General features: G+C 33.4%; 1 protein-coding gene across 1 annotated transcript in view; it reads left to right on the plus strand.

Moving 5' to 3' along the window:
* The window catches only part of LOC125059258 (proton-coupled amino acid transporter-like protein pathetic), a 42,531-nt gene extending 19,717 nt beyond the window's left edge, over window positions 1-22,814 (plus strand). Inside the window, exons 5-9 of the mRNA XM_047663624.1 lie at window positions 547-631; window positions 4,400-4,641; window positions 5,966-6,178; window positions 11,421-11,590; window positions 22,036-22,814. Coding sequence (XP_047519580.1) covers window positions 547-631; window positions 4,400-4,641; window positions 5,966-6,178; window positions 11,421-11,590; window positions 22,036-22,280 — 955 coding nt within the window. The 3' untranslated portion in view covers window positions 22,281-22,814. The remainder of the gene's footprint in view (window positions 1-546; window positions 632-4,399; window positions 4,642-5,965; window positions 6,179-11,420; window positions 11,591-22,035) is intronic.
* The last annotated feature ends 591 nt before the right edge of the window (window positions 22,815-23,405 follow it).

Here is a 23,405-nt window from a genome sequence, read left to right on the forward strand (position 1 = left end):
GACTTCGACCATTACAGAAGAAGACCTTTCGATTAATATCATAATATAATTATGTCTGACGCTAAAAGCAAATGATTATCACGATGGTCGTTTATATTTTTTTTTCTTTTAAGCCAGTTATTAATTATAAATTTAAAAAATCGATAAGAAGAAACTTGAATGTGAATATTAATACGAGTAAATACTTAGTAATAAAAGTCTGTTTGAAAGATTGATCCACTGTTTACAAGTAATTTTACCGAGAACAATATGTAAAAATAAATTTATAATTAATTAATAATATTTTTTTACACAGCAATTGAGCAGATTTCAACAAGCGTATGCAGGCATAAATCGCTCAAAATTCGTTCTAAAAATCCGATTTTTATGAAGTTTATTCATAGCGATTCGAGCCGTGAAAAACTAACGAATTTACGTACGATTACTCTTAAGAGTAAAGTTTTAGTATTCCCTTTTAATAATAGTTTCTATAATATTTTATTTAATCGTGAAATTTCTTAGAATTCTAATTGAAATATCTTCGTATAAAATTTTACCTCTTTCTAGGCATTTCGCTGACTGTTCGATGGCCGGAGTCTGTCTCGGAGGAACCAGCGTCTATGTGATCTTCATTGCCTCTTCTTTGAAAGATGTAAGTACATTTATGGTGTATTAAAGAAAATAACATGAAAATAATCGAGTTTTATATATTTATGAATAAATAAGTAGATTTGCACTTATGACATTAAAGGATTTCCTACAAATTGAGATATCTACAAGTATAAATATTTTATATTAAATAAAATAAATCAAACTAATTGGAATAACACAGTTCATGTGTACTTTATTACACTACAACAATTCTCAGCCCATCGCTTTTGTGGTCTTCCCACGTTTCTTTTTCATCCGCTGGAGATCTCAATGACATAATATGACATGTTAACCTACTTTTACTCTTATATTATATATGTTAAATATATCTTTATTAGGAGATAGTTGTTGGATAAAATTGAGTGATAATGATAGGTCATTATCATTCAATTAGTCACTCAATCAACTTTGAAAAGCGTATACAGAATATCTACAACAATTGTAGAGCTACAGGTTTCTTTAGCAACGCAATAAAGTCTTTGCAGCGTTACCTGATAGAGGATTTATATCCACGCCATTATTATCCGTGTCATTAAATCTATATGTATGAATGTTCATAATTTCAGTCTAGGCATCGCATGAAATATTTTATTTCCTTATCTACTTACGTACCAGTGCTTCACGTAATATTTTCAAAGACATCTTCACTCGTGTCAAGATCCGACTAATCTAAGATTACTTTGAATGTCATTCACAATATTTGCGCACAATATTACATTATTACACTGCACTCTTGTAACTACGTAAAAAACTATTAAAGTAAATCCCTCAATATTTAGTCCTTATCTATCCTATTATACCTTAGGACTTGAATATCTCCGCGGGTTTTCAAGCAGGTAAACGTAACTGTCCCCGACTCGGTCACGGCGCCTCATCTCTATTGAGACTTGCCATGTACGCAGGACATGCACTCCCTCTTCCATAACTCACATACTGCAATGGACAGGATGATCGACACGACTGCATTTGACGAGTGCAGGCGCATGACAGTCCCCATTAAACTTTTCTCGTAAAAATTGAAACGCCATTTTTTAATTCTCACGCCCGAAAATGGAACCCGAAACCTCATGATCAGCCCTGCGATTCTGTAACTCACTTTTCGAACTCACACAGCGGTTTTCGCATCGGCGGTCCCTCTGAAATCAGTCGTGAAGCAGTCATTTTATGATTTGGCATTCTGAAAAGGTGGCAGCTTGTAGTTTATTGTTTATAAGAAGGAGTGTGTGAGTTCGAAAAGTGAGTTACAGAATCGCAGGGCAGTTCAGTTATTATAGTTCATAAATATTAAATACAACTCCGGGTAGTATAAAGATAAATGTATTTAAAGACAAGCAATGCAAACATCGCTACTGTACTACTATTATTCATAGATAACGCTAGGAAAAATACCAGTTCAATTCTTATCAATCCTTATCATAATAAGATGAATAGAAAACTGAGTTTGTATTTGTTATATATTATTATTGTTTAATAAATTTAGTTATCAAGGTTTTAGTAGTAAGAAAACCTCGCACTTAAGATTGGAAGTTATAACATCTATGAAATCTAATTAATCATTACGCGGTACCACGGTTGTGACATTACTTATTTATCAATTATATCAAGAGAACAGCTGTTTGCATTTGAAAGTACCATTAAAATAAATATATAACTGTTTGTTACCAATTTATTTATTTTTATAATTTAAATATTGTTAGTTTTAAGATAATGTCAATTAAACATGGAAAAGTACTAAATAATGAGGGTAACTGGATTTACTAGAAGAAAACTACATATTTTTCATTAGGTCCCAGAAATCGAACAAAGCGTAAATATTACATTCTGATTCATTATTTTGTGGTCGTAATTTTTACCATAATTTTATGAAAACACCCACTCTGCATAATATTATAATAAATTAATTCTGAAGTTACGAAATTGTAAAAACCGTAAAGAATGTTATCTGTGAAATTCAGCTAAAAATAAAAAAGGAAATCCCATTTTTCCGATCCGCACGTGCGCGGCTACCCGCATTTTACTCGTATATTTGAAAATAATTAAACAATTTTTAATCTCCGCTGCCATAAATCTTCCTGTTTCCACGTCACTGGCCACAGAAATGTATGTAAATGTATTTTAGAATATTTTTCTTTTTTAGATTATTAACTACATTATTCAATATGAATATAATATTTGACATACGATAAAATGTTACAAATTAGAATTTTCTTTTATTAATCTTTTCCTTTTTAAGTTGCATTAATGATATAAGTATTATTATATCCTTATCTGTCGTTATACCTTACACATTTATAATACACATTGACAAGTAACAGCGCCATGGAAATTAAAAGAGTTAAAATCAAATCGGTTTCAAATGTTGCAGAGTACCGAGTATCTAAAATAGTTATTTACCTACATCTCTAACGTTCTTTGCAATATGGCTTCATGTGAAAGCATCCAACAAGAGGTTGGAACTTGCTTATATATTTTATACTGATACGTTTATTTAACTGTACTGAAATAAAACATTTGTAGACTACGTGAGCAATACGTAATATATATTAATATGTGTACATAGTATTTCTATCTGCAGTATTTTTATGTAATTCAACAGTTTGAATAAATTTCATTTAATTTTGTTTCAAAATGTCATCTTTGCAACAAATGATTTTCTCTTTGTAAACAACCTGGTTCTTTAATTTTTTGTATATTAACGATAAGATATGCCTAAACGCTTCTACACTCAATGTGAATGAGCGTGGGACGCTTACGTGTTGCACTGTCCAAGATCTGTAAAAATAAGCTTCTTGCGAATAATTTAACTAACCGAACGAAAAACCTAAACCTAAAAACCTTTGGAGCAAGCAGTGGCGAAATTTCCTTGGAAACAGTGCGTAAATCCATAGCTTCGTGGCCAAACAGATTAAAGGCCTGTATAATGGTGGCCATTTCAAATAGAATATTTTTTATTTTTTGCGGAGACTAATAAATATGTATATATAAATTTTAATAATATTACATTACTTCATTAAAAATAACGCTTTTGTATTTGTAATAGAACTTATGGCTTGACTAGGTATGTCGTTATAATCCTCTACTAAAAGTAACAACTCGCTATATAAAATATCTCCACGCGTAACATTTTACGTGACCCAATTAAAAAGATTTTATTGTCTTAAGTTAGTTCAATCAAACGTTGAATTACCCACCAATCAAGCTTATCTGTACACGAGATTAAACGCTATGGTTGATGATTATATTAATTAAGACGGAGACACGTCGAGGAGAATCTATTACTTAAATTCTAAGTTAACTAAACACCTTGCAAATACTAATTCACTAGCAATAATATTATAATACGTAAAGGCAGCAGAAGAAATGTGGAGCTAAGTACAGCACAAGAGCAGCCCTGCGATTCTGTAACTCACTTTTCGTTTGAAAAGGTGGGAGCTTGTAGTTCATTGTTTATCAGAATGCCAAATCATAAAACGACTGCTTCACGACTGATTTGAGAGCGACCGCCGATGCGAAAACCGCTGTGTGAGTTCGAAAAGTGAGTTACAGAATCGCAGGGTTGTACGCGGCAGAAGTCGGTGGACACTGTTAGAAGAAGCATCTGCCATAAGGCACGCTGACATAAGTGATATTAACATTAATCTTAGAAAATCGTATAAACGTTCTTCTCAGCATGAATATGAATAGTAAATAATTTACTGTATATTTTCACACAAAGAGTGAATGTATTATGTTGTGATGTTCGTATATTATGTGTTATTTGGTTTTTCAGATGCTGGATCATCTAACAACGCTACAGTACTCAGTCGAAAGTTACTGCGCAATGTTGTTACTTCCCCTAGTATTGCTTACTCAAGTGCGGTATCTAAAGTTCTTGGTTCCGTTTTCCCTCCTAGCCAACATATGTCTGTTAATAACGTTTGCTATTACGTGCTATTACGTGTTTGAAGTTTTACCGGATGTTAGCAAAGTGAAATTAGTAGCTGGTATGGAAGGATGGCCTTTATTTATAAGGTAAAAAGGTGGTTTTTATGTAGTCTGTAAATTCATTTGCACTCTGCAATTATTGCCGAACGATTTGTATTGTTTGGCCTGGGTTTTAAAGAATTCATCAAAGGTTAATAAATAAACTCAGAATTCACTTCACATGCATTAATTTACACGATTTCATGATAAAATTTCATTTAATTAACTGAAATTAAGGCTGTGGTGAGGTTTTTTTGTAAAAGTATTCAATCCAAGATCTCTCAGAAGCACTTTGGGACATTAGTACTGATTGAATATCAATTTATTGTCACTAATTACTCTAATAAGGTTGGGCCGATCATTATACAAATATATGAAAAAAAAACTATTAATCATAGTTAATTACGAGTTTATTGAAATATCTGATGTTGTGATACCGGCGCCCTAGAGTTTGTAAGTCCGTGTCTATTCACAATGCCAGACGGTTCGCGAGTGCGTTGAATAGTAAAAATATTAGTTCAGAGAACAATATTGGCCTAGTGGTTTCAGCGTACGACTCTCATCCCTGAGGTCGTAGGTTCCATCCCCGGCACCCATCTTTCTATTTGCGCTGAAGGAAAACATGGTAAGGAAACCGGCTTGCCTTAGACCCAAAAAGTCGACGGCGTGTGTCAGGCACAGGAGACTAATCACCTTCTTGTCTATTAGATTGACAAATGATCATGAAACAGATAGTGAAATCTAAGGCCCAGACCTAAAAAGGTTGTAGCGCCACTGACTTTTTAAAAAATATTTGTACATGTTGGTGGTTTTGGATAGCGTATAAGGGAGCGTTCAAGTATTACGTCACGCAATTTTTGAAGATTATTGACCCCCCCCCCCCCCATGTAATGCGCCGTAACGGTTTTCTGTGCCCAATAGTAAAACGATTCGTGACCACCCAGTGACTCTTTATACCTAAAAGTTGCCATTATGTGGTGTAAAGTACTGGAAAGTCGAAAATAACATTAACAATAACGCTTAATTTAATCCCCGCCCCGCATCGTAACTTTTCACAAAAGGACCCCGACTCCCCCAAAATTCGTTACGTAATACTTGAACGCTCCCTAAGGGGAAAGACCTTTCATGTCTTTTTTTTTCTTTTTCAACCCCGGAGGTTTCTCTTTCGATCCAAGCTATAACTATATCATAATATTTTACAGAAAAAGTAAAATAGAAGTTACACCACCTACTTTATACATGTACTGCATTCGAAACAAAAAGTATTATTACCATTATGAGATACTCTAACTACTCTAAGATAGTTTTTTAAATATTTGACTCTGTGGTAAGTGTCCATGAAATATAACCTATTTATACAAATTTGTTTCAGTACAGCAATATTTGCGATGGAGGGCATTAATGTTGTAATGCCAGTAGAAAACGAAATGAAGAAGCCCCAGGACTTTCTTGGGTGTCCAGGTGTTTTAAATATGACCATGCTACTTGTAGCCATACTGTATGGTGTCATGGGCATATTTGGCTACTTGAAGTATGGAGAGGAAGTACTTGGCAGCATCACATTGAATCTGCCTCGAGATGAAAAGTATGTATTTTATCTTTATACAATTGAGAGGAATTTTGATCTAGAACTGAATATAAAGAATATTATCTGCCCATGTTAAATGGGCAGGTAATGTTTTTCATATATGAGTATTTTTCACAAACGAGTTTTCTTTATTTAGCTTGGAGGCTTTTTGATTTTTATTAATTACATATTTCAATGTTTACGGATCTGTGGTTATGTGATCATATATAATGTTGGTACCATTCCTAAATCACATTTTTATTCATAAATATTATAAAAACAACACAAAATCAAAACTGCCTCGCAATAAACTACAAGCTCCCTCCTTATCAGAATGTCATAAAATGACTGCTTCACAACTGATTTAAGCGCGACCACCGTTGTGAAAACCGCTGTGTGAGTTCGAAAAGTGAGTTACAGAATCGCAAGGCTGGTATTAAATTATGAACGATAAGAGTTGCTTGTTCGTAAGTTTTACGTTCGTTCTTGAAAATGGCAGATCAAAGAGTCCATCGTGATTTACATTATACATTCATTATATATACACTCTTTATTGTATTTAATAACTACTATTTTAATCAATAGAATTGAATTTAAATTTGAGTTATTAATTATTTGGATAATTACTTATTGGTTAATTATTTGCCAGACTGTGTTGTGCAATTACTATGGGGATTATAATGCCGCGTAGATTCGAACCCCGGCTGTTCGAACAAATGGATTGTTAATTATATGTGCTTCTAACACTCGCTCATTCTGTGAAAGAAAACATTGTGAGAAAAGGCATCACTTAGACCCATAAAGTCGATGGCGTGTGTTCATAATAAGTGGATAATATATTACATACAAATGGTTACTCAAAACTTACATCAACTAATCCAAACTTTGACAGTATATGAAATTATGTAAGGTTCAAGGATATCTAGACAGAGTTGATTGTGTCGCCGGTTTTCGCGTTATAATGACATTCAAGGGTGTATTATATCAAAATACTTTAGTTAATAAACTAATTGCGTATATAATTGGATACATCATATTGTAAACGGTTTTGTTTTTAATCGTTTGAATCATTATTATTATAGTATCAAACGTTATATTGTATAGACAAGTAATGCGGGAAAACATAAAAGAGTTGGTCTGGGAAATGTTTTCATATTATGTAACTACCATACTACGTAAAATCAGTTTTAAAGCAACTTATATGGAAAAGAATAGTAATATTTTATCAATATGTATATCTTTACTTATTTGTGCCTATTTAATGTGCCGCGATTCAAATGAATCCCAAAATCCCTTTTTGGGGAGTACTAGCGGTGTCTTTTTAGCAGAGCATGCCTAGAGGGAAATAAATAGGCATAAAATTGTTTCATTATTTAAATTGTAATAGAAATTTTATATTGCTACACAGTAACCTTAACTGGCAAATCACTCTCCTGAAATACAGTTTTCATTACATCGGAGGCTAGGATACATGTTTTTCATGTTATCAGTATATCTATAAATTATTAATATTACTTAAAATGATATTGCACATGATGATATGTATATACATTTTATTTAGGTTTTTTAAATTAAAATGAGTCTAGTTAAAAAATATATTGCGTGGGTAAACACGCTTCTCACTGAGGTGTAAATTGAATCTCGTCTGTTAATTATGTTCAATAGATTATTCACCCCAGCCTCGAATAAAGACATTTTGAGTGTTTAGACATTGTCTGTCGCTATTTCATATATTAACTTATTAAAATACCAAACATGAGTAAAATCTTTGTTGACTGTTTGGCTTTAAGAAAATTTTTGTTTTTTTTTATATGATTTACTTTTCATGAGCGCAGAAACGTGTAAAGGCAATTAAAGTAATTACTACTTAATTTAAGATAAGATAAAATACCTTTTTGTAGAGCTGGAGTATAGTGTTATTTATCTTTTATAAAGCTTTTTGTTAGTAATAGCTTTTCCAGATTTACTTCAGTATGTGACATTTAATAGTCTTGCTTTTCTGGCTTGAACGTGCCAATATTATCAAACAAACATCTTGTGAAAAGAAAAGATATCAATTTAAAAAATCACACGTCTAATTTATAACCTTTGTGTCAATAAACGAGATTTGATTATATTAATAAAATATATTTTACATACTCTCTGCTACACCTACAGCTTTTATCTAATTTCAAACACTTTATGATATAAATTATAAATAAGTAACCACTTAAAGTACCTTTTGACGTTTGGAAATGTACCTCTAGGTACATTAGTAGCTATCTATAGCTACTAAGATCTCAGTTCTAATTCATCTTCCGATAACTTTGTAATTAAAGTTAGTCGAAGTATGGATAGAATATAGGCAACTTTTAATTTCGACTCAGCTGTAAAATGAAATCGATTTCGCCTTTAGCGCTCAGAATAGACTTCCAAAATCGAGATTACGTGACTGGGCGTTGCTTTTATTTTGAGCAAGGTATTGTCACCGCACCCCGTTTAGCGCCTTGCCGCGTTGGTGGGGTCATGGTTTTAGTATTTAATGAGTCCCAAGCAGACGTACATCGGGGGATATGCGTAATTCTTGCAATAAAAAAGGACGCTACTTAATTAATTTGTGAAGTCCTTTTATAATCTCTCTATCATCTACATGTGAGTTTTACTCGTCCATCGCAGATGCTTTTAGGCCTGTATTCACTTTGATTAGTGATTAGTGCAGGTGATTAGTAGCCTGCGTAGTAAAGTGATTAGAAGCGTGTTTTTTTTTTGTGAGTGAACTGCGAGTAGTGGCATCGCGTCCCTTCCCCCTCACTCGCAGCGTGCCTGCCAAACTTTATGACAACTGAATTTGTAGGCCGCGGGGATAGCGACACAAAATAGTGGGTCTGATTACGAAATGTAAAAATGAAAATGATGAAACAAAAGTAGTGTAATTTATTATTATTCATACAATATGAGATTGACATCTGCTAGCCTGACATAAGCCTCGAAGGCACCCTTTGCGCTTCAGCATTATAGAATTGTCGGTTAAGGTTCTTTAAAGTCCAGTGTACAGAGAGAGACTTTTGATTTACATAGGAGTTTTGATTAAATTTATTCGTTCTCCATACAGATTAAAACCCTTTACCCAAGTAATTCGTTTTCCAAATTCACGCTTAACTCTGAATATTAATTAGCCTTTTAATAGTAAGCCTTAGTATTACAACCCTATTACAGGATAAAACATTCCATGAGATACATATACGTATGTAATGGAACGCTAATGATAGCTAATGAATAGCTTTATATTTACAAAATGAAAACATTAACTAAGTATTAAAGCTCTAACAAATATTAGCACTTTTGTCAGTTCACTCAACTCGTAATAAAAAAGGTCCGTTAACCTATGTAATTCATCGAATAATATGAGCCCTTTTTAGAAGGTTACTTCTAGGCGTGGGCACAATATGTATATAGTAAGGGCGGACGATGACGCTTCTTGACGTACCCATCGGGCACGTCAATATTCAATGAACACTAAGACTGGGTTCACACGGCATTGTCCTGCACGTTTTCTTAGTATTTGTTTTTTTAACGTACTTTCACCCAATACGAATAGCCGCAGTCTTCACACAGTTGGTTGTAGGTTTGTGATGTGCCAAAGCTTCCTTCACTCCCCGCAATATTAGTAACATATCGTTGAAATAAGTTTAAGAATATCAATTGAGAATTTTTTTTGTTATTCTATCTGTATGGATGGATTTTATATGCACGTTCTATATTATTTTTTACTACTTTCTTATGCCTCATACTGAATGTTGTTTGATGATTGGTAAAAAATCGGAAGTAAAAATTATATTTAAATAAATTTTTGATGTTGCATTATTGACCTGTTTTGTAAAAAGATATAAAAAATAATGACTCAAAAATGATTCACTTATAATGCATGTGGTTAAAGAACAACCAGGGTTTGAAGTTAAGATTGATGGATTATGATCTACTGGAAAATAATCCATTAAATTGTAAACCTTTGTCACACATTTTCGACAGGTAGCTTTTAATCTAAAGATATTTACAATTTTTCGGTAACAAACACAATAGTTAAATCATTAATAAATGGTTTGCTTAGTTTTCGTATATTACATTTTCTCCTGAGAATCCCAGAATGAATAGTATGGAAATAACGTTTAGGCTAATAAATAAGGGTCCCGTGTAATTGCAGGTATAAATACGAAACAGCTATTTAAAAAGACAGTTGCAATTTATTCGTAATAAACCAAGTTTAAAATGCTTACTCCAAATTGCAATTTGTTAATTTGCTTTTTTTACACAATATTGTTGTATACTTAGGTAACAAAGAACTATTTTATTAAATTATGATTAAATCCGAACCCATTGGTGCATTCGAGTGCATTTGAACACACAAGAAATTTCTTCAGTTCAGTTTTATCTGCATTTATTTTTACCGTCAAAGATCTGTTTTTTATATTGCATCGCCAGGAATGGAACCTTTAAAATTCATGTTAATTAAAAGCCTTTAAAATATAATTATCAAATAGCAAGATGACTTAATGTAAATAATCAAGTTAAATAAAAGTTGTTTACAGGGTGTAACATTGGGGCAAATTCTTTAAAACCCCTTATAAAGCAATACTCAAAAACAATCCTTTCGAATGTATTATAAATTCCAGCTGAATATTACAAATACTAACTTTGTGCCAATATAACATTCATTATTATTAAAAAGCAGTTGTAAAATAAAAGCCTAATGCAATATAATAAAATGGCGCCATCACAACAGCCACTAAAGAGATGTGATGCTACAAAATAATTGATTAAACCATAGGGTAGCGCACGCAATATAACTTCGATTTATTTATAGAATCTCGATAGTAAACGTCGGTGATAATGGACATTGTTTCGTAATAATTACATTAACTAGTAATGAGTTTCATATGTTTAATGTTATATGTAAATATTAATTGATTCGTCTACATAAATTTAAATTATTAGATCAAGTTTGAATAAGATAACTACGTTATTCATTAAAATAACTTATCTAAATATAAATTGGATCAAGTTCAAATTTATATTTAGTTCTCTTTCAGTACCGCTATATTTTGTTAGGTTGTACAGTAACATTTTTCCTTTTTCTTTAAAAAACAAACTGCTTTGAGCTACTTTTATTGTATTTCCATTAGACGCTTTGTGTTAAACAAATAACAATATAAACTGTTCAATTCAACATATTATGTAAATAAGAAATATTTTTGAAGTCACTTTAATATTGTATTCTTTTCAGACTGGCTTTAACAGCCAAAGTGTTGGTTGCAATCGCTGTATTCTTCACATATGGCTTGCAAATGTACGCACCTATGGATATCCTATGGTTAAGGATCTGTTCCAGAGTTGGACAGAAGTACCACAATCTAGGGCAGATTCTACTTCGAACAGTAAGCGTAACTCTAACAGGTAATTTTTTAAATCTAAACTCTTCAATAGTAGCTTCTTAAGGATGGATTCCGCCAACTTTCGATATTAAAGGGGTTTTTTATGATGGGGCATGATCTAAATACAAGGCCGCAAAGTATCTGCTTGCGTGTACCTGTGTATGTAACATTTTTTACATTAAAATCGAACTGTATTAATTTCAATTATCCCGTGGTAATTATTTAATCAGAAAAAAATCCTATGCAGAAACGATTAGTCCCTCTTATATATTGTACATATATTATATCTCGTTTTTCTGTGTCTCCCTGAGGTCGTGGGACCGAATCACGGCTGTGTATCAATGGAGTTTTCTCTCTTTTTTCCCAATTAGCATTTGCTCCTATTAAAAGAAAACACTTTTATACCGGATTGAAATTATGTATTATTATAAACTTATATTATTTTACATAATTAAAAAAATACCGTTTGCTCCTATTCTGAAGACAAACATCATGTTTCCTCATGTATGCGTCAAAAATCGATGACATGTCAGGCACTGAAGAGTGATTGCTTACCTGAAATAAAAGTGATGCAATCTCAGGCTAAACAATAATAAATAAATAATAAAAATCGTTTAAACAAACAAAAGTAACTTTTAATGATAGAGGTAATGATATATTTTACTGAACAAAAACTCTCTTTACTATTAAAATGTTTTCACTTTTCAATATTTCGTTTCAATATGCTAAATCAACAATAACACACGAGCATACCCAAAATATTATTTCGCACGTACTTGAACGAGAAAAATATTACGATTTAGAAATATCAAAGTCGCCCACTTTTATGTATTTAATTTGCGTAAGGCTCCATAACTTTGAATATACACGAGCCACAAAGCCTTACAATGTATTTTTAATATTCTTATGGAAAACTCGCTATAAAATAATTATTCTGGGTTATACGATAACAAAGAGCGTGGGTAGTTTCATATTGGCTCATTAATTTAAAAGTAACATCGTTTATATGTAAAAGTCTATTTTTACCAACGTTCTCATTCGTTTTTCGTGAACGATAATCAAATCAGATACGAAATTTTGTTTACTATAAATTTAAATATAGTAAAATTATTTAATATATCGCTTCCTTGACTCGGTAGTCAAAGATTTGGTTTATTTAATTCAGTACCAATAATCTTCGTCAACAAGTCTTGAGTCGCAGATGTAGTATTGTTACCTTTTACCTATATTAAAAATTCATTCCTCTTAATATCTTTATATTAGAAGCTAAATTATTTTCACCTTCACTGAAGGCATTAATTTGTTCGTACATCGCAGTATAAATAAATGATTTACATCTCTCGTCGTTTTTAAAAAGTATATTTAAGTAAGCCGGCCCTAATTGATACCACAACTTATAGAAATATATGTTTTCAGTTATGTTGTACAGGTACTTTTAAGTGAAATCTTCCACAAGTGTGGAATCAACAGTCACGTTTATAATCGACATCAAAAAACCCAATGAGGTTTATGATTGGGCATGTATTAATTTGTATCTGTATTTTATAGGACACTACGCTAGATGTAAATAATAAATAGATCATAGAGCAGTTTAAACTAGGGGTTAAGCGTGGGATTGTCGTACCTACTCGTCGGTTCAAAACCCAACTGAACCAATAAATTTTCATTATATCATGATATTATATATTGCTTAAGGCTTCTAAAGAAAATAATTTAACAGCAATGTGTGTAAATTTTTTTACAATGACATAAAAGAGAATTTGTATTAGATTTATGACCTCAAATTTACATATAGAAAGGAAAATCTTCCGCATTTACAAAGGTAAATAAAAGCCAAACTGAAAGTTTTATTAGAGGTTTTCATATCATACATAATCTGAACTCTAAACAATTCAAATGAGATAAAGGGATACATTACGTGACCCTGTAATATTCAGAGATTTGGCGGCCACTTTTCCGTTATCAGTTGTTTGAAATAACCAACTTGTTAATAAGTAATATAACTAGAAATAACATAACAAATAGATTATGAAAGTTCTAGCTGTATTGATAATATTAGGTAAGTAGGTAGGTAACTTGGCGGCTTTGTTAAACCAGAGATGATTTTAATATAGTAAAGATACCGAACTAGGTCGACCAAATGCACCTCGGAAACAAAAAAGTATTACAAAACCTTACGCTTAAGATTTGCATAATTTTTTGGCGAAAACAATAAATAATACAAAAACTATATTTTTAATTTTGTACGCCATTTGTGGTTTTAGAATCGACCCAATTTCATTTCGCTTTGTGATGGTCGCTTTGTGCGTTATCGGCTGACTGTTTTTTCAGATGTCAATGGAAAAAATATCGAATAATAGTTATTTTATAATTGTATTAATAATAAAACAAAATCCATATTTAGCTTCAGAGATTAGCGTACATACATTAATTATTAGTGAAATAATAAACAAATGGAGTGAATGAGAGTTAATGGCGCATTTCTCTATGAGTTACAGTTCGGAGCGTCGCGTCGTCCTTAACGGATATCCGACATTGATAAATGGTTAGGAGAATCTGTATGATACCCGAGCGATGTGAATTGCCAATGTATGTCTCCCACAAGGGCATAATATTGTCGTCATTCGGTAACTATGAAATAATGGTTGTAAATATCTATTCACTCAGGTCTGGTTGGTTGCTATTCGCAAGAAGAGACCGGGGCTAGCATATTTCTGTAATTAAGTTTATATATCAAATCGGTATTTGTTTTGTTAAACCTTACTTTCTACTCACACTTGGTTAGTTATTTAATTTTAACGTTTTGTGTTTTATAGTATGGACCCCTTTTAGGTAAGGACAAGCTATTTCCATTTAGATTTTTTTTAGTTCTTCCACCCATTACTCCCCATATTTCTATTATGTCGTCAGTTCATCGTTTTGTGGTCTTACCATATTTCTCTTGTCTGGAGGTGACACGTGTGGCTTCGACTGTCTTTCTTAGGTCTGTATACCTTACAATTTGGACTGAGATTTCCATTTCAGTTTCAGTAAGACATGGCTCAACACGTCTGTGACGTAAGTTCATCTACAGACTATGGAAAAATAATTAAAGGTATATTAAGGCTCGAAGTCCATCTGAAGCATTTATTCTATATTTTTGTTAAGGTTAATAATTAATATTAAGTAAATACTTTGAGTGTGTAGGTGTTTATGTATACCACATAATTTGTATAGCGACAGTACGTACAATTCGTAGCGCCGGTCGTTCTTCCCGCGCGCAATAAAATATTAACTACTGATTATGTTTAATTTCCTACACACTCCCTAACTAGGTGATCGCAACCGCGCTCACCTAAAAGTGTATTAACTGTCCGTGTATATAACATATTCTCAAGTAAGTGATTGAGATGAGATTATTCATTTAATATTTGAAATTGTATTAAGATTTTTTAACCTTCAACATTATTAATTCAGTACTCAAATACGAGTAAGTAACATTTAGTAGAAGCTCGGTTAAATGACACTCATCAATGAAGCTTTGTCAATAATTGAAGTTAATACCATCTTGTCAATCACCGTTATTTCCAATACACCGGAATCAATTTTTGATAGACGGGCCTCTTCCCTCTGCCCACTGATCTGTGCAGGATTTATTGGAAAAGTGACTATCGGGTAAAACCTCCATTAATTTAAATTATAAACTTTTATAGACGAATTTAATGGGTGTTAAGAAAGTAAGGGTCGACCATTTTATATAGCAAATCACGTTTGTTGTATCTTTCTAAAACCGCCGCGTACCGCTTATGCGAACTAATATAATTCTTACCCGTCATTTCATTTATTCACAAAATGTATATACTTTTTTCATACAAAGAATCAATATGATTACCATCGAACTATAACAACCATAACAAGATAGGTAACTTAGCACTGCTACGAACAAATTCTACAAGTGTTCTCTTTCCGCATAGATTGTAGTAATTACGTATTTTAAAAATAGAATGCCTATACTATAATTAAAGAAATAATGATAACCTCATCATCCGACAGAAGATAACGAATAAACCTGTATTACAGTCACCTATTTCGATATATAGTTACTTATCTATGATCATCTGGGGATGTTACCGCGCTTCATATTTTAAACATGGCAACTCAACATCGAGTTCAGTAAATAAATAATCCCCAAACCCTTAAATTTGTAAATACTTCAAAAGCTCAGATCAATCAAAGATCTTAACTCTTCACCGATCAAAGTTGTGTCTGCTAAAGAAACTCTGAAACCAAGTCAAATACAAATACATGTGCCTTGATTAAATCAATAAATCATTGCCTTAACATACATAACATGTTGATTTTTGGTCAATACACAAAACCTATTAACTATATAAGTTATTTATATTAGATTTGATTGACGCAATTGTTAACCAAAACATTTACAAAATTGGGCCGTAACTGTAAACAGTAAACATATCGATTATTAGTTAAATCTACTCGACGCCGCAGATTAATGTAGACTAATTATATGCAAAAGGTGTGCATTTTAATTGAAATTACAGACAGAGGGGAAGGGCTTACCTCAACGTCAGGCCCATATTTCCGAGGCTTTTTTATTGTGAACAACGCATTATGAATAATATTATACAAAGGCCTTAGTGACGCGTTTTTTTAACCGAGAAATCCTTCTCAAATGTGCAAATGATATGGAAATGTATTCTAATACATTTTGTCTGCTTTGAATAATAATTAATTTTATTGTTAAACTAACTTAAGTACCCTAGCATAAAAGCCTTCAGGTTCAACTTCTAAAGTAAATTACCATAAAGACATACAATTGTCAATTACGTGATACAGTAAAGAAATATGTCATTTTCATTTAGAAAACAAATTAAATTAAGGAACATAGACGTCATTAAATCGAGTTGGTGTATAATTTCTATTTTACGTTAATCTATTGCATTTATAATCGGCGATAAGTATTTATTTGTTGATCAAGGCTTTATTTCCGTAACGATAATCTCCACAAATTAAGAGAAATTATGGGGCAAAGGTGACATAAATCTCAGTAGCCGTACACATTGCCGCAGTAGCCGTGCTGTAAAAGACCTACCCTCAAAAAACAAAGAAAATAAAAAAATAAATATATTGAGATTAAAAAGTTCCAACATGTCTCAATGTTTTAAGTGTCTTGCTAAAATGGACGAGAAAAATGTCAAAGTAACTTGCAAAGGGTGTTGCCGACTCATTTGTAACAAATGCAACGGTCTTTCTGCGACCGAACTGCGTGTCTTTGGACTTCAGACGCACAAACTATCGTATCTTTGTAATGACTGTGAGACCGGTTTAAGACAAGTTCCAGAGTTGCGTAGATTGGTTACTGAGCTCCAACAAGAGGTCGAGGTTCTGAAGACCACTCAACCGTCCATTGTCAACTTGGATACTGTTATAAATGAAATAGAGGAGAGAAAGAAGCGCAGTTGCAATGTTATTGTGTTTGGTATACCGGAACTAAAATCATGTTCTTCAGAGGAAAGAAAGGTTTACGACAAAGCCAAGATAGCTGACGCCTTCAATCCAATACCAATCCCTGACCCCAAGATAGTGCATGTGTTTCGCTTAGGTAAACCGGCAGTCGTTAACCCCTCACAGCCACGTCCGATAAAAGTCGTTTTCGAGAATAAACGCGTCGCTACCGATATTTTAAAAAACAAGAGTAAAATTGGTAAACCCGTTAGAGTTTATTCAGATATGACCCCGTACCAAAGAGATCAGCTGAAAAGTCTGCGAGACGAACTTGCCCTAAGGATCGAAAAGGGCGAGAAAGATCTCACTATAAAATATGTTAACAACATACCAAAAATTACAACAATTACAAAAAACTAGCTTCACCTCATATAACCGAACTTAATATTTTATACACTAACTTAGCATCCATAACGGCAAAATTCGATCTTTTTCTTATTGAAGTTCAAACGCACAAACCTGCTTTGATAATGATAACTGAAACTCATTTACACAGTAAATTGACTGATAGTCTAATTAATATACCTCATTATACCCTATATAGACTAGACAGAGCGAATAGACCCGGAGGCGGAGTTCTGATATATGCCGCATATGAAATGAATAACATAAAGATTTATACCAAAGTAAATAAAAATTACCACGATCCACGTGTTGAGGCTCTATGGCTAGATGTCGAATATAAAGGAATAAAAATTCTGTTAGCTTGTGTGTACCGCCCTCCATCCTGCACTATGCAAGAATCCGACCAAGTCCTTTTCGATACAATCGATAAAGCGTCCTTTGAGAACACGGTACTTATAATAGGTGATTTCAATTTACCACACATAAAATGGCCTCTTAACCAAGTAAAAAAACTAGACAAAGTAAGTGAATCTTTCTTTAATATGTTCTCTAACAGCAATTTAAATCAATTCGTAAACCAAATCACAAGAAAAAGAAACGACGAGGAGTCAACGTTAGACCTTGTACTTTGCAATGACGATACTCTTATAAGTGAGGTACGTTATTATCCTCCAGTTGGAAGAAGTGACCATTTGGTACTCACGGTCTCTCTACAAATTATTGGTACTGAAGTTAAGTCTAAAAAAGAGACCCAATATGATTTCTATAAAGCTGATTATATTAGTTTAAATAAACAACTTGATTCATTGATTATTCAAGGGTGCTCATCAGATGATCTGTGGATCAACTTTAAAGATCAAATCCAACACGCAATTAAAAAATCTATACCTCTTAAAACTAAAAGCAAGAATAAAAACCTACAAAAGCCGTGGATAAATCACGAAATATTACATCTAACTAAGAAGAAAAAAGAACTATGGCGTTTATACAGAATAGCCAGGACTGATAGCATATACAAAAGATACAGATATATAAATAATTTGATAATTAAACTTACAAGAAAACGACGAAGTGAATTTGAATCAAAGGTCATTGATACCTCTTCAAAATCTTTTTATGCATACATTAGAAAACAATTCAGCTCTAAAACAGGAATTCCATCGGTTTTAAAAAATGAGGTAGATGAACTTGTTGTTGAGCCATCAATGATAGCAGAAATGTTTGCTGATAACTTTGAGTTAAATTACTCCCCAGAACCTGATGGACCAATACCGAACATCAAACTTTCCAGGACTGAAGCTTCCTTTGATGCTTTCTCGATTTCGAGTGAAATGGTTTTAAAATCCCTAGATACATTTGATGACACAACAGCGTCAGGACCAGACGGCATTCCATCCATACTATTAAAAAAATGTGGCAAATCACTAGCAGATAACATAGCCAAAATTATGAATGCTTCGCTAAACACAGGCCTTGTACCGTCTGATTGGAAATCTGCTGTTGTTGTTCCAATATTTAAGAATGGTAACAAATTATCAGCCTCCAACTATCGACCTATAAGTCTTACGTGTATATTATCCAAATGTATGGAGAAGATTATAGCTGAGAAATTAAGGAAATTCCTTTTCGATGAAAATATTATACCCTGCGAACAGCATGGATTTGTACCAGGACGATCTGTCGCAACTAACCTTCTCATGTGCCTGAATCAATGGGTAAGAAGTTTCGACCGGGGTGATCCTATAGATATAATCTACCTAGATTTTGAAAAAGCTTTTGACCGTGTCCCAGTTCGCCGACTTTTATGCAAGTTAGAGCATTTAGGGATCCGAGGAAAAATACTAGCCTGGATTACGAATTACCTTACGGAAAGATGTTTTCGAGTTCGTATTGGAGATGTACTGTCCTTGCCTCGACAAGTACTAAGTGGCGTTCCTCAAGGATCAGTACTTGGCCCTTTACTTTTTATTCTTTACATGACCGATCTGAAGAACTCACTACAGATTTCACATTCGATCTTTGCCGACGACATAAAATTTTTTGGAAATCCACTCTCCCAATCTCAAGCAATACAGGGTGGTTTAGATGATATTTTTGATTGGACCAAGCAGTGGCTGCTGTCACTAAATGTTAATAAGTGCACAATATTGCACATAGGAAAGAAAAATCCGCACATTACTTATAGCCTAGGTCAACAGCAGTTAATGCCAGTAGTCACGCAAAAAGACTTGGGTGTTACCATCAGTTATGATTTGAAGTGGGAATGTCACATCATGAATATAGTGAAAAAGGCTAATTCCATGCTCTATTTAGTGAGAAAATCATTCAAATGCCTGTCACCAAGAACACTCTTAAAGATATATAAATGTTACATTAGACCAATATTAGAGTATGCCTACAGCATTTGGGATCCTTATTTCATAAAGGATATTAGTATGCTTGAAAGGGTTCAAAGAAAAGCCACGAAAATGATAAGGTCATTCAGGAAGAAATCTTATAATGAGCGTCTGAAAGCACTTGACCTTACTGATTTAGGAAGTAGGAGATTACGAGGAAATCTCATTGAAACCTATAAAATCCTCACTGGCCACTATAATGTTCCAGGAATTGAGAAGCTCTTTATTTTAAGTGAAAATACACATTTGAGGGGTAGTTCTTTAAAACTTAAGACCACTCAATTCAACACAAATTCCCTAAAGAACTTTCTCCCAAACCGTGTAGTGGCCGACTGGAATAGGCTTCCGGAAAGTGTGATCAGTGCACCATCTGTAAACACCTTTAAAAATAGACTGGATAAGTTTCTCCAAATCCCTTAATACACACGCATCAGCTTATTAAAAGCTGCCAGTGTGTTAAGTAAATAATAATAATAATAATAACATATTAAATTACAGAATTGAGGTGCACATAGTTAATTATTATATTTTAATAAACCACTAATACAATTACCCTTACTGAATTATTATACATAACTTTGTGCCAATATACATGGTTAATGCATTTTAAATTTTTGAATGTGGGAAGGTAATTAATATTCATTTATTTGCATTGCAATTATATCAATAGTTCGATAAACATTTGCGCCCCTTGGGCAGTAATTGATTATTGATTCATGATTGATTGTATTGCCATTATTTAATTCCTGTATTTTGGGTGACTTAGATGCACTCGTAAAACTAGTCTTTGTATCTACTTTTTGTAAGTAATTGTACTCTTAACTTCCTAAGTTGTCTAGATAACCAAGTCCCACTCGCCGCGTTCAAGGTCCGGATACCTGCCCTGCGATTCTGTAACTCACTTTTCGAACTCACACAGCGGTTTTCGCATCGGCGGTCGCTCTCAAATCAGTCGTGAAGCAGTCATTTTATGATTTGGCATTCTGAAAAGGTGGGAGCTTGTAGTTTATTGTTTATTCATGGGGTTTACAGACGCAACATTGTAACGACTCACACTTTAGAAGAGAATTCAATTAATTTAGAAAAAAATATGTATATATTATGTCGCAACCAACTAGCTTAATTAGCTGTTCAATTAACAGCCGAGCCATTTAACTAACGGCCTGAAAGATATTCACCCGTAGCGTTTGTTACAACATTTAATAAACTGGCTGGCTAATGCTTAGGCCATTCGTACTATAGAGTCATTATTTGGCAGGAATAAAAAAGATAAACATATAACATAAAAAATATTTCTTTTAAAATTAAATTGCTTAAGTCAAATTCACGATCAATCAAGCTTATGTGACTGGTCGGCTGCAATGTGATTAACAGTTGTATTAATTTTCGGTGAAACAACAAGGGTTTCAACCTGAAAGGCACATTCATCAAACCCACAAATAAATCTGCTTGTCAAAGCGGTTAAGGAATACTTTTAAATACTATACACATTGATATATAAAAAACCCAAGATGCACAATCAACGTCTAAAAAACGTCCTCAAAAAATGAGCGCAACATTCTAAATTGTGCACTCATTTCAAATAGTCTCGCGTCTAATAAGTGGAGTCGATGTTATTTATTCGTGTTTTTTTTTATAAATAAATTTATGTACTTTTGAACTTTTTTGTGTGTAGTTTTTGACAAATATATTTACGCTATATAAAGTGTAAGTCAGGAGGTAGCCAATTTAACATTTTTTTTTAATTTAAAGAAAAAACTTTTTAACCGGATTAAAGTTATGTATTATTATAAATTTACAACTATTTAACATCCAACACCTTTTGTCTTCAGTCACCGTGACCACGCACGCTGTAAAGCACCCGAAAAGTCGGATAAATTTAAAATTATGTTAAATAGTTGTAAATAAAAAAGTCATGTTCGACTCCACTACGACCTTGTCCTACCGACCACGGTCGGTCGTAAAATTTTATTGCTTTAAGTACGTATACACTGCGTTGTAATAACAACTTTAAGCAATTGGCGTAAGGTTGATTTTGCAATAATATATGCTTGTAACATATACTGTTATAGACATACTGTTATAGAAAGGGACAGAAATTGTGTTTCGGGACACTTTCGAGCGTTACTTTTATTCGAGACTGTGAATCATGGGTTTTTTGTATATCAATGACTATACACTATTTTAAAACAACGAAACTAAAATTACATTTCTATTACAGTTATCCTGGCCATCGCAGTCCCTGACCTGGAATTATTGATAGGTCTCGTCGGTGCCATCTTCTTCTCGACGTTAGGAATATTTATACCAGCTATCATAGAAATTGTCCATAAGTGGGATAGAGGTCTCGGAAAATGGAACTATATATTGTACAAAAATTGTATTTTACTATTAATCTATGTTATAGTCCTCACATCTGGTTGTTATTCGGCTATATCTCAGATAATAGTTAAGTTAGGATCGTAATTATTATAGCCCCGGAATTTCACGAAACTTTCAGATTTTGGGACGAATTATTTTGAATTTCGTTAGTAAAAACCACATATTTAAATATCCAATAAATCAAAAATATTAAATGTTATGACTATTTACTAAGTATAAAATAAGTTCAGAGTAGCGTTCCAAAATCTCATTATTTTTCGAAAATGGGAAAAAGTTTATCGCGCCATACGTATATATATTTACTGTGTCAAATCCCTTACTTAAAAATATATGAACTTTTAAACGTATTTAAAGGCGTTTAATTGACACATTTTCACTTCAATTGTCTTGACTTGTCGCGTGTTGTATGCATGGTCACAGGTGGCTGAGCAGTGTCCATATTATAGTGCAGTAACAGCTAAATGCTAGCGCCAGCCTGTTTCCGAAAGAGGTATTACAAAGGAATTTTCCTTTATCCTTCTCTCTAAGTTTGTTTACTTTGATGCTTAAAATAAAGAAGTAATGATATACGAAGTGATCGTAAACAACAAAAAATAAAATACATTATTGTATATAATATTATTTAGACTACTGCTTTTTTTTTTTTTTTTTTTTTTATAAAACAGGGGGCAAACGGACAGGAGGCTCACCTGATGTTAAGTGATACCGCCGCCCATGGACACTCTCAATGCCAGAGGGCTCGCGAGTGCGTTGCCGGCCTTTCAGGAATCGGTACGCTCTTTTCTTGAAGGACCCTAAGTCGAATTGGTTCGGAAATACCTCAATGGGCAGCTGGTTCCACAAAGTGGTGGTGCGCGGCAAAAACTGCCTTGAAAAACGCTCAGTTGTGGAACGGCGGACGTCGAGGTGATACGGGTGGAATTTCGTACTCTGCCTCGACGTCCGATGACGAAACTCAGCTGCAGGTATTAATCCGAACAACTCCTCTGAACACTCTCCATGGTAAATGCGGTAGAAGATGCAGAGAGACCCCACATCTCTACGCAACGCCAAAGGATCAAGCCGCTCGGAAAGGGATTGGTCGTCGACGATTCGAACCGCTCTGCGTTGAATACGGTCAAGTGGAAGGAGCTGGTACTGGGGAGCCCCCGCCCAGAGGTGAGAGCAGTACTCCATGTGGGGCCGAATTTGCGCTTTATATAGTTGCAT

Source organism: Pieris napi, chromosome 19 (assembly GCF_905475465.1).
Source record: "Pieris napi chromosome 19, ilPieNapi1.2, whole genome shotgun sequence".
Classification (NCBI taxonomy): Eukaryota; Metazoa; Arthropoda; class Insecta; order Lepidoptera; family Pieridae; genus Pieris; species Pieris napi.